The following is an 11,564-nucleotide window of genomic DNA, read 5'->3' on the forward strand; positions in this document are numbered from 1 at the left end:
AACAAATCCTCGCCCACCCTCGCTGACGTATGCTCTATTTCTCAGCACCTGGATCCCAGTAAAACAAAACTTGATTCTCAGTCCTCAAGAAACTTGCCAATAAAAACAAAAACAGAGTGTGCTCCAGTTCTGTTTTTGCCATTTGGATGCTTTGAGTGATGAACAAATTGCCAGCAGTCTTTGTGAACAGACAAACCAACCAAATTTCCTCAGGATGATCACTGTGTCAAGGAACACTGTGTGCTCTTTCACTCACTTCAATCAAAGTGTCTGATTGCTTCATTAACTCTTTGCATGAATCAATTTCCCTCCTGCCGCAGAGTGCCTGGGGAGAAAGGAGTTAGAATCAACAGTATTGTAGAGTGAGCACTACGCTGCATCTATCTGTGTGTGCTGTTCCTGTCATGGGATTGCTTGATGGGGAACAGTGTAGATGAAGCTTTACTCTGTATCTAACCCTGTGCTCTCCCTGTCTTGGGAATGTTTGAGAGGGTCAGTGTGGAGAGAGTTTTACTCTGTATCTAACCCTGCGCTGTCTTTGTCCTGGGAGTGTTTGATGGGGACAGTGTAGAGGAAGCTTTACTCGTATCTAACCCTATGCTGTCCCTGTCCTGGGAGTGTTTGATAGGGACAGTGTAAAGGGAGTTTTAATCTGTATCTAAGCTCGTGGTGTCCCTGTCCTGGGAGTGTTTGACAGGGGGATAACGTAGACAGAGCTTTATGCTGTATCTAACCCCATGGTGTCCCTGTCCTGACAAAGTTTGCTGGGGACAGTGTAGAGGGAGGTTTACTCTGTAACCATTCTATCCTTCTCTCTCTCCTGTTCATTTGTTTCTGCTTTTTAAAAATTATCAATTCATGGGATTCAATGTCTCTGGTTGGCCGGCATTTTTGCCCAGGGGGCAGTTATGGGTGAGCTACGTTACTGTGTGTTTGGAGTCTCATACAGGCCAGATCCAGGGACTATGGTCCGTTTCCTTCCTTAAAGACCTGGTGAAGCAGATAAACATTTACAACAATTGATGGAGTACATCGCCACCATTAAACTACCTTTTTCTTCCAGTTTTTTTTAACTATATTCAAATGTTACCATATGCCATGATGAGATTCAAACCCACCTCCTTAGAACATTATGCTGGGGTCCCGGGTTACTTGTCGAAGTGTTGTGGAGATCTACAGCATGAGAAAAGCTCTTCAATGCATTGAGTCTGCACTAGTCAATAACAACCAACCATCCATTTTAATCCATTGTCCAGCACTTGGCCCATATCCTTGTATGCCTTGGGATCCCATCTGAATCCGTCTTCAAAGTGTTGAGGTTTTCTGTCTCTCCCTTCCAGGCAGTTTCCCACCACCGTCTGGGTGAAAGCGTTTTTCCTCACATCACTTGACCCTTCCCTTCAATCTATGCCTCCTGCTCATTGATCTCTCCATCAAGAGGAAAGTTCCTTCTTGCCCACCCTGTCCATGCCCCTCATAACTTTAACATCTCAATCATGCTCCCCCTTCAGTTTCCTCTACTTTGTGGAAAACAATCATGGTGTGTTCAGTTCTGAAGAAGGATCACTGGATCCGGAATGTTAATTCTGCTCCCAGATGCTACCAGGGCTGCGGAGTTTCACCAGCAATTTCTGTTTTTTGTTCCAATCTGTCCAATCTCTTTTCATAACTGAACCCCTCCAGCCCAGACAACATCCTGGTAAGTCTGCACTAATCCCTCTCCAGTGCAATCACATCCCTCCTATTATGTGGATTCAAGTTCTGCTCACAATTCCTAAGACCATCAGACACAGGAGCAGAAATTAGGCCATTCAGCCCATCGAGTCTGCTCTGCCGTTCAATCATGGCTGATAAGTTTCTCAACCCCATTCTCCCACTATCTCCCCATAACCCTTGATCTCCTATCAATCAAGAACCTATCGATCTCCGTCTTAAATTTACTCAATGACTTGGCCTCCACAGCCTTCTGTGGCAGTGAATTCCATAGATTCCCCACGCTCTGGCTGAAGATGTTGTTCCTTATCTTCATTCTGAAAGGTCTTCCCCTTTACTCTAAGGCTGTGCCCTCAGGTCCTGGTCTTTCCTTCCAATGGAAACATCTTCCTAACATCCACTCTGTCATGTCCATTCAGTATTCTGTATGTTTCAATTAGATCCCCCCCTCATCCTTCTAAACTCCATTGGGTATAAACCCAGAGTTCTCAAACGTTCCTTATATGTTAAGCTTTTCATTCCTGGGACCATTCTCATGAACTTCCTCTGAACACACTCCAGGGCCAGTACATCCTTCCTGAGATAATGGGCCCAAGACTATGCAAAACACTCTAAATGTGGTCTGAACAGAGCCTTATCGAGCATCAGAAGTACATCGTTACTTTTATATTCAAGTCCTTTCAAAGTAAATGCCATCATTGCATTTCCCTACCTAACTACTATTCAACCTGTAAGTTGACCTTGAGAGAATCCTGGACTAGAACGCACAAGTCTCTTTGCACTTCAGACTTCTGAATTTTCTCCCCATTTAGAAAATACTCTCTCTTTGACCTTGTCAATGTTTTACACAGTTCCAGCATCACGTCCCTGTTCTTAAACTCTTGTTGTGTTGCCATTGTCTTACCAGACCAGAGGTGCTGCTGTCTCAGAGAAGAAGTGACTGGTGGTAAGTTAACCTGAGGACCACCACATCTCAGGTGAGGGAAGAGGTTGAGAAGGAGATTCCTTTATGGTAACCTCAAACTGGTGATGGGAATTGAACCTGCACTTTTGGCATCACACTGTCCTGCAAACTTTACACCTCAGTTAATGAAGGCCAGCATATCATATGCCTTTTTAGCCATTTTATCCACCTGTCCTGAGAGCTTAAGGGACTGGTGGACATGCACTGGTCCCTCTAATCCTTGGTGCTTCCCAGTGTCCTATCGGTCATTATGTATTCCCTTGCCTTGTTTGTTCTGCCCTCACATTATCCAGATTGAATTCGATTTGTCAATTATCAGCCCATTTGACCAACCTGTCCATATTCTCTAGTAATCTAAGGCTATCCTCCTTATTTTCCTAACATGAAATGCTCGAGAAAGCCATTCAGGTAAAACAATAAGACATTGGAGCAGAGTTAAACCACTTGGTCCTCAAGTCTGCTCCACCATTCACCAAGAGCGTGGCGGATCTGATCATCCTCAACTCCACTTCCCTGCCTTTCTCCCATAACCCTTGATTCCCTTCCTGATTAAAAACCTGTCTATCACAGCCTTGAACATGCAGAATGACCCAGCCTCGCAGCCCTCTGTGGGAAAGAATTCCACATTTCACTCCCCTGTGAGAGAGGAAAGTCCTGCTCAGCTCTGTCTTAAATAGTTGACTTCATATTAAGAGATTACAGCCTCTGGTGCTAGACTCTCCCATAATGGGGGAAACAACCTTGCCACATCTCCCCTGTCAAGCTCCTTAAAACCTTGATTGTTTCAATAAGGTCACCTTTCGGTCTTTGAAATTCCAATAATTACAGTAGCTGCCTTGGGGTGGCACGGTGGCTCTGTGGTTAGCATTGTTGCCTCACTGCACAAGGGTCCCAGGTTCAATTCCAGCCTTAGGAGACTGTCTGTGTGGAGTTTGCGCATTCTCCCTGTGGGATTCCTCTGGGTACTCCACTTTCCTCCCACCGTCCAAAGAAGAGCAGGTCAGGTGAATTGGTCATGCTAAATTGCCTGTAGTGCTAGGTGCAATAGTCAGAGGGAAATGGGTCTGAGTGGGTTACTCTTCGAAGGGTCGATGTGGGCTGAAGGGCCTGTTTCCACACTGTAGGGAATCTAATCTAATCCCTCTGCAGAGTCTGTCATCCTCACCACTTTCCCTCCCACATCTATTTTTGAGTTTTCGTCTTCCTCATCCAAGTCATTAATATATATTGTAAATAACTGTGACCCCAGCATTGATTGCTATAGCACACCATGAGTTACTGGTAGCTATTCTGAAAATAATTCCTATTACAACTCTCTGCTTTCCATCAGTAAGCCAATCCTCAATCCATGTTAATATACTGCCCCCAACACCAGGGGTTCTTATAAAGTTGCGTAATGTGTGGCACCTTATTGAACATCTTCTGACAATCCAAGTCTACTATATCCACAGCTTGTTACCTCCTCAAAGAATTCAAGTAAATGTGTCAGGTATGATTTCCCTTTCATAAAACAGTGATAGCTGATATAATTTAAATTCAATGAATAAAATCTGGGATTGAAAATTAGTCTCAATGACAGCAATCATGAACCTACCATTAATTGGTGTAAAAACCTATCTGGTTCACTTTAGGGAAGGGAGACTTATCATCCTTACCTGGGCTGGCCTACATGTGACTCCAGACCTATAGCGATGTGACTGACTCTGAACTGCCTTCCGAAATGTCTGAGTGGCTGATCAGTTAAAGGGCAGTTATTGACAGGCAATAAATGCTGGCTATGGCAGAGATGTCCATATCCCAATGAAAAAACAAATCTCTGTGTAATCTCTTCACCTGGTTACTTCACCATGACTTCCATTGTTTTAAGTTTCCAACATCTGCATATTTTACTTTTATTTGTTGTTATGTTCTTACCTTCAATCAAAGAGCAAAAGGATTGAAGAAAATAGATATAATTCACGACAATTTAACATTAAAGAATCAGGATATTTATTCAATAAGCAAGATGTTTACAGATAATTAACTGAGGGGGTTGTGCATCACCTCATAATATTGCACCTTAATAAATGAAAACCATTGGGATATGAAAACACTATTTATCCCACATGATATCTACCCGACCTGAACTTTCATTTCCATTGTGTTCCTCAAATGTCAATGTTTCTAATGAAGGTTACCCAACCTTAACTGCCCTGAGAAAGTGCACTGCTTCTGTGAGCTACTTTTCTCCAAGGTGCTAGGAAACCAAATGCCTGGGCAGGGTCTTGAACCCTGGACCCTCTGTTTAAAGGTCTGATATTCTACAAACAAAGCCATCCAGGCTTTAAGTCTGAGGAGAAAGTGAGGACTGCAGACTTTGGAGATCAGAGTCGAAAAATGTGGTGCTGGAAAAGCACAGCTCGTCAGGCATCATCCGAGGATCAGGAGAATCGATGTTTCAGCTTAAGCCCTTCATCAGAAATGAGGGGGTGGCCCAAGGGGGCTGAGAGATAAATGGGATGGGGTGGGGCTGGGGGGAAGATAGCTGGGAATGCGACAGGTAGATGAAGGTGATAGGCCAGAGAGGAGGGTAGAGGGGATGAATGGGAAGGACAATGGACAGGTAGGACAGTTCACGAGGGCATTGCCGAGTTGGAAGGTTGGATCTAGGATGAAGTGGGGGGAGGGGAAGTGGGGAAACTGGTGAAATCCACATTGATACCATGGAATTGGAGGGGTCCTGCTTGCTATCCCCACACACTTTTGTAGGGATTCCACCTCCTGCCCCTCTGAATAGAATCCTGATTTCCTCATTGCTAGAGTCTTTTAACAAGATTGGTTCACACTTCCTCTTATTGCACGTCCTCAGCGAAAAGATGCCGCACTCTTTGAAGCACATGGTAACCCAAGGATCATCTCAGTGTCACTCTGTCAACCCCAGTCCCATTGGGAGCCACAGACTCCACCAGCTGCTTTTCGAAGCAGCTCACTTCACCATGAGTCAGTGCAACACTGGGGATGAGTTCAGCTCAGCTCACCCCCACTGTCTCAAGGAGCAATTAGGGATGAGGCAATAAATGCTGGCCCAGCCAACGTCACCATCATTTTGAGTGAATATAGTATGAAATGGCCATTCACACTCAGAAATTACGGGTGACAGGTGGAAATTTCAAAAGAGGAACACAAGAGTTAGAATGAAAGTAACATTCCATCCACACTGTCTCTTAATGGCAACGATTTCAGCGCTAGATTCCTGTGACCTCTAACGGGATGAAAGGAGTGTTGCAGAATGTAATAGTGATGAGGTGATGCACATCCCCTGACAACAGGATTGAATCTACAATTACAAGTGGCTCAGGGGTAGGTTTGCCACTTGGAAACAGTTTCACATTAATCTGGGATCGCCTGATAGAGTCTGTCACTAAGTAAAACAGGAGAAAGCTGAAAGATGCTGCAGACTATGGAGGATCCTGGCCAGGAGTCGCAATACTTCCACAGTCTTTCACTTTGACCTTGATTGTCCGCCGTTGAGATCATTACACACTGCAGAGAAACAAAGAATAGCGAAAGCCTTAGGAAAAAGAACATTTTATGTTGACTTCACTGCAACACAGAATTACATGCCACAAAAGAGTTAACGTTATCTGATGTTAATGCATGTCTCTACATCAAACACTCCCAGGACAGGAACAGCACAGGGTGAAATATAAAGGAAAACTCCCTCTACATTGTCCCCCATCAAACGCTCCCAGGACAGAGGCAGCACAGAATGCAATACAGCATAAAGCTCCCTCTACACCGTCCCCATCAAACACTCCCAGGACAGGGACAGCACAGAGTTAGATGCAATTTAATGTCAGATGGTGCAGTCATTTTAAAAATATAATCTTTAAGCCAAAGCCTCCAGGTGATAGGCAGCATTATGGAGAGTGTTTGTTAGCCATTGAACCAGATACTCATGCATTCAGGAAACAGCCCACCCCAAGCCCCCGTCACTCCTCACTGTGATTGAAGTTTCTCCTTACAGCAACGTGTTGTGCCTTTCACATTTCTTGAGTATTCTGTTGACCCATCGGGGGCCCTGTGGAGCGCACAGTTTCCTGTTCTTCATTGTGGTGAATCTGCAAAACAAGGTCCAGGTCACATTAGCAGGGAGCTGTGGAGGGTGGAGGGGGTAGATGGGAGGGTGGGGAATGGGGAGATTGGGTGGTGCCAAAATCCCATGGGGTGTTGGGGCAAGATACACACCAGGAAAGGATTCTTATTCCTTTGTGTTTTCCCCTGTTGATAGAGTTCATGTATACAGGGCAATCCTATACCACCAGCTAGTCAATGTGGTGATGGACATGTGGATTAGAGCATGGCTCCTAATTCTCCAAATGCTTCCTGCATCCCAGTGACCATTTGGCCCATTCATTTATACTGGGCAGAGGGGTCTCTGGGTGGAGAAGCCAAGGTGGAGGGGTCTGGATGGGGGCTCTCTGGATGGGAGGTTTCTGGGTGTAAGGGTCTCTGGGTGGAGGGAAGTCTGAGTGGGGTGTCTCTGGGTGGAGGGGTCTCTGGGGTCCATGGGTGGAGGGGTTTGTGGATGGGGGTATCTGGGTAGAGAGTCCATGAGGGTCTGTGGATGGGTGTCTCTGGATGGGCTTGTTTATTGGTGGAGGGGTCTCTGCATGGGGGCTCAATGGGTGGAGGGGTCTCTGGGTGAGGGTGTCTATGGGTGGAGGGGTCTCTAGGTGGTTCTCTGAGTGGTGGTCTCTGGGTGGGGGACTATGGGTGGAGGGGTTTGTGGGTGGGGGTCTCTGAGTGAAGGGCTCTATGGATGGGTGTCTCTTGGTGGGAGTTCCCTGGGTGGTGGAGTCTATGGGTGAAGGGGTCTCTGAGTGGGTATCTCTGGGTGGGGTCTATAGGTGGCGGGTCTCTGGGTGGGAGGTCTATGAGTGGAGGGGTCTCAGAATGGATTGTCTATGGATGGAGGGGCCTATGGGAGGGTCTATGGGTGAGGGGTCTTTGGGTGGAAGAGTCTCTGGGTGGAGGGGTCTCTGGATGGGAATCTATGGGTGGGGAGGTGAGTGTGTGTGGGACTCTATGGGTGGGGTTCTCTGGGTGAGGGGTCTCTGGATGAAAGGGTCTTTGGGTGGAAGGGTCAGTGGGTGAAGAGGTCTGTAAGTGGGGGAATCTATGGATGGAGGGGTCTATGGTAGATGGGTCTCTGGGTGGGGGTCTATGGATAAAGGGGTCTATGCATGGAAGGGTCTGTGGGTAGAGGGGTTTGTGGGTGGAGGGGTCTCTGGGTTGGGGTCTATGGGTGGGGGGATCTGTGGATAGAGGAGTCTGTGGGTGAAGCAATATGTGGGTGGGGGTCTTTGGGTAGAGAAGTCACTGTGTGGTGGTCTCTGGGTACGGGTCTATGTGTGGAGGGTACTCTGCGTGGAGGGGTCTGTGGGTGAAGAGATGCGTGGGAGGGGGTCTCTTGGTGGGGTATCTATGGATGGAGGGGTCTATGGGTGGAGAGTTCTGTGGGTGAAGAGGTCTGTGGGTGGAGGTGTCTGGGTGGGGGTCTATGGATGGAGAGGTCTATTGGTGGAGGGGTCTCTGGGTAGGGGAGTTTATGGGTGGAGGGGTCTGTGGGTGGAGGGGTCTGTGGTTGGAGGGGTCTCTGGGTGGAGGGATGTCTGGGAGGTGGTTCCCTGGGTAGGGAGATGTGGTGGGGCTGACAGTTTCTTACTTACATCACTGCCGAGATACGGCATCCCATTGCAGTGTGCTGCATCTGGCAAGCTTTCACAATGGCCCTGGGAATTTTTACACGAGTGACATCGAGACAACAGTCAATCGCACCGTCGTCCCCCCGGCCTCCTGTCGGAAACCCAGAGACACTTCATTACACACAACATCGGCCGCACCATCACCGAAATCAGGTGGGGAGCTGAGACACAGCAGCATTCCCACACCCATCCCTCCCCTTGACTCCAGTCACCATGGTGAGGGAGGAGGAGCTTTTTGTGAGTTCTGGTTGTCCAATTTGTCCCTGTATCCCCGCCCTGCTCCTGGTGATGATTCTGCCTATTCTGGTTGTGGGATCCCCGGCCAGAGAGTTGGGGTAAGATTGACTGATATTCCTGGATCTTTTCCTCTCACATCCTCAGCCAGTTGTGGGGCATCTCCGTGACATGATGGCAGAGAATGAGGCTGGTCGGCCCATTCATTCACTGCCAGGTGACATCAGCTATGTGCAAAGGCGTGTCAGAATCTGGAAAATTAATGGCAAAGCTGGCATTTTTAACCCCTCTCAGACTGGCCCGAGACACTGATTAGGGCTTGGTCCAGATTAGGGTGCTGCTGGAAAAGTACAGCAGGTCAGGCAGCATCCGGGATCAGGAAAAACGTCGATTTTCCTGCTCCTCGGATGCTGCCTGACCTGCAGTGCTTTTCCAGCACCACTCTAACCTTGACTCTAACCTCCAGCATCTGCAGTCCTCACTTTCGCCTAGGGGCTTGGTCCAACTTTTCCTTGAACGGGTGCCATTGGTTTGATGGAAACCGATGCAATATGGAGTTGACCACATTCATTTGGGACTGACTGCCGTCTCTATGTGGCTCCAGTCTCACAGTAACCCGATTATCCCTTCACTGCCTACCAGAGAGGCCAGAATTGCCGTGTCACCTGTAACTAGTAGATCAAGAAGATGGCATGTGCAGGGCAGAACAGGATGGATAATAAATACCAGCCTTGACACACATACCCATGGAATGAATGAAAATAAAAGACTTAATTCAGCTGCAGGGCGGATACATCGAGGCAAGAGAAAACATTTGCCTGCGTTTGTGCAAATACGTGAAGCAGGGTAAACCTGTCCTGTTTTAATCAGTTCCACACCCAGCCTCAGCTAATTGCACTTGGGTGAGCAGTTGCAGGTTTTTGACTGTGGGGAAGTGGGGGTGGAGTGGGGGTTCGGGTATGCTAGTGGTTGGTGGGGGTGGAGGGGTTGCTGATTGCCTGCGGTTCGTTTCAGGGTCCACAGGTCAAGGGAATTGTGATTAAAACAAAATGAGTCAGCCTGGGGCGCCACCTTTGAGCTGGACTGTGCACACAGCATGGCCAAGGGCAGCTTGGAGCTGACTGTGATGCCAGCATAGTTGAATAGCCAACATGCTCACTAAGCACAGGGGTGAAAAGTAAACACCAGGGTTGAATAACGAGTGGACTATGAGGCTCAGGGTTCAGTGTTATTGGAAGGAACAGGATGAGGGAATCGTGTGATCAGGTAGAAGGGAAGGGTGTAGATTTGCAAGTGGGGGCCTGGCTGCTATTGTGCTGGGTTTAGGCAGTCACAGGATGAACTGGAACTATCTCTGTGTTGGGCAGCTGGTACAAAACACCAAGTCTCCACATGGCTTCTTACAAAATCCTCAACTCCCCTCCCAACTGCTGTGGGGCAGCTCTCTTCCCCATCCCGGACGAATGGACTGTGTGATTTGGTGGGAAATTTGCCAGGGAGAAACAATCTGAAAGAGGATTGTCTGTAGCAGTGACTGCTCTTACCTGGGGAGCTGTGGGTTCAGACATCCGCGGTACTGAGGGAGTGCAGCACTGTCAGTGATGCTGTCTTTCCGAAAAAACCTGCCCAAATTTGTCTACTTTCTCAGGTTATCAATTGTTGACTGACTACGGAAGAATTTCCTCTTGATCTCTTTAACAAAGTGATCTAATCAGGGTGCACTGGAAGTTTTGCTTTGATGTGTTCATGTGGGTGAGATGTCTCCATGTGAGTAAGTGTAGCTCTTCCCTAATTGCTACTGGATGGTCTGGAGTCATGTAGATCGAGGGCAGGTATGCAGCTGCCAGTCTTTTGGGAAAAGAGTTGGGTGGGGGGTGGGGGGAGTGCGTTCCCCCACGAGTCCTATCCAAGACTTACATTCCACCAACAACTCCCCAGTAGAAATCACTTCACTGGCTATGGGAACTTGCTGTGTATCAATTGGTTGCTGCATTTCCTACATTGCAACAGCAACAACAAAAATACATCAGCGACTGCAGAATGCTTTGGGATATCCAACGGCTGTGAAAAGTGCTATGCAAATGCAACTTTTCCTCTCTTTCTTTGAAAGGTTGATCACAGAGTGCCCATAATATCTCAGATGCCTGGGATAGAATCGCCTTGTTGTATCCCCACATTGCATTTGAATAGAGAGTCCACCCAGAGCTGAATTGAAGGTGGGATCACTCCTGCGCAGTGGTATTCATTTGTCTGTCTGTGGCACCTCCCTGCCAATGGATTGACCCAGCACCCTCAACGTGCCCCATTCTCCCTAGCAGTAAACTGTCTTACCTTTACAGGTGTGCCAAGCGATGGCACTGAGCAGAAGAACAACCTTGATGTGAACACTCATGATGCCAGGTCGAGCTGATGATGAGAGACAGGAGAGTGGGTGCTGCTGGTGAGAGTGCCTGACTCGTGAGGCAATCACGTTTCCACCAGAGGACAAGTGATCTGACTGTTAGAGAGCACGCTGCCTCTATATATACACACAACTTGCTAAAGTTTCACTATGATTGTTAACTGTTGACTGACTACATTAGCATTTCCTCTTTATCTTTTTAACTAATTGTGGTGCACAAGAATTTTGTTTTGATGTGTACTTGTAAGATGTGATGATACCACCTGAGCATTTGCAGCTCTTTCTGAAGTACCATTGGAGGGTCTGGAGTCACACATAAGCCAGACCAGGTAAGGACGGCAGAATTTCTTCCCTGAAGGACAATAAAGAGCTAAAAGGGATTTAACAAGGTCAGCAGTTTTTATCTTAAGATTTTAATTAATTGAATTTAAATTCCACCACAGTGGGATTTGAACCCGTGCTCATAGAGCCTTCCCTTGGGGCGTCTGAGAGGCCAGCCCACTGA

At 47.5% G+C, this 11,564-nt stretch overlaps 1 protein-coding gene across 2 annotated transcripts; it reads right to left on the minus strand.

Annotated features, from left to right (window-relative positions):
• Positions 1-5,167: 5,167 nt before the first annotated feature.
• On the minus strand, positions 5,168-11,147 carry LOC132826464 (C-C motif chemokine 19-like). Of its 2 annotated transcripts, none has more exons than XM_060842417.1 (4): positions 10,990-11,147; positions 8,389-8,515; positions 6,682-6,777; positions 5,168-6,199 (listed from the first exon to the last, which is right to left on the minus strand). In XM_060842417.1, exons 1-4 carry the CDS (start codon positions 11,048-11,050, stop codon positions 6,193-6,195), a joined length of 291 nt encoding a protein of 96 aa, XP_060698400.1. In that variant the 5' UTR covers positions 11,051-11,147; the 3' UTR covers positions 5,168-6,192. The 2 variants fall into 2 exon arrangements, with proteins under 2 accessions (XP_060698400.1, XP_060698408.1); XM_060842425.1 differs by having other exon boundaries at positions 6,660-6,777.
• Positions 11,148-11,564: the final 417 nt, after the last annotated feature.

The sequence above is a fragment of the Hemiscyllium ocellatum genome, chromosome 2 (assembly GCF_020745735.1).
Source record: "Hemiscyllium ocellatum isolate sHemOce1 chromosome 2, sHemOce1.pat.X.cur, whole genome shotgun sequence".
NCBI lineage: Eukaryota > Metazoa > Chordata > Chondrichthyes > Orectolobiformes > Hemiscylliidae > Hemiscyllium > Hemiscyllium ocellatum.

Coding starts and splice junctions, on each gene's coding strand:
- LOC132826464 (XM_060842417.1), bottom strand. CDS start 11,050: ATGAGTGTTCACATCAAGGTTGTTCTTCTGCTCAGTGCCATCGCTTGG. Junction 8,516..10,989: donor CGCTTGGCACACCTGTAAAG/GTAAGACAGTTT, acceptor GGTTTCCGACAG/GAGGCCGGGGGGACGACGGT. Junction 6,778..8,388: donor TGCCGTATCTCGGCAGTGAT/GTAAGTAAGAAA, acceptor CTTGTTTTGCAG/ATTCACCACAATGAAGAACA.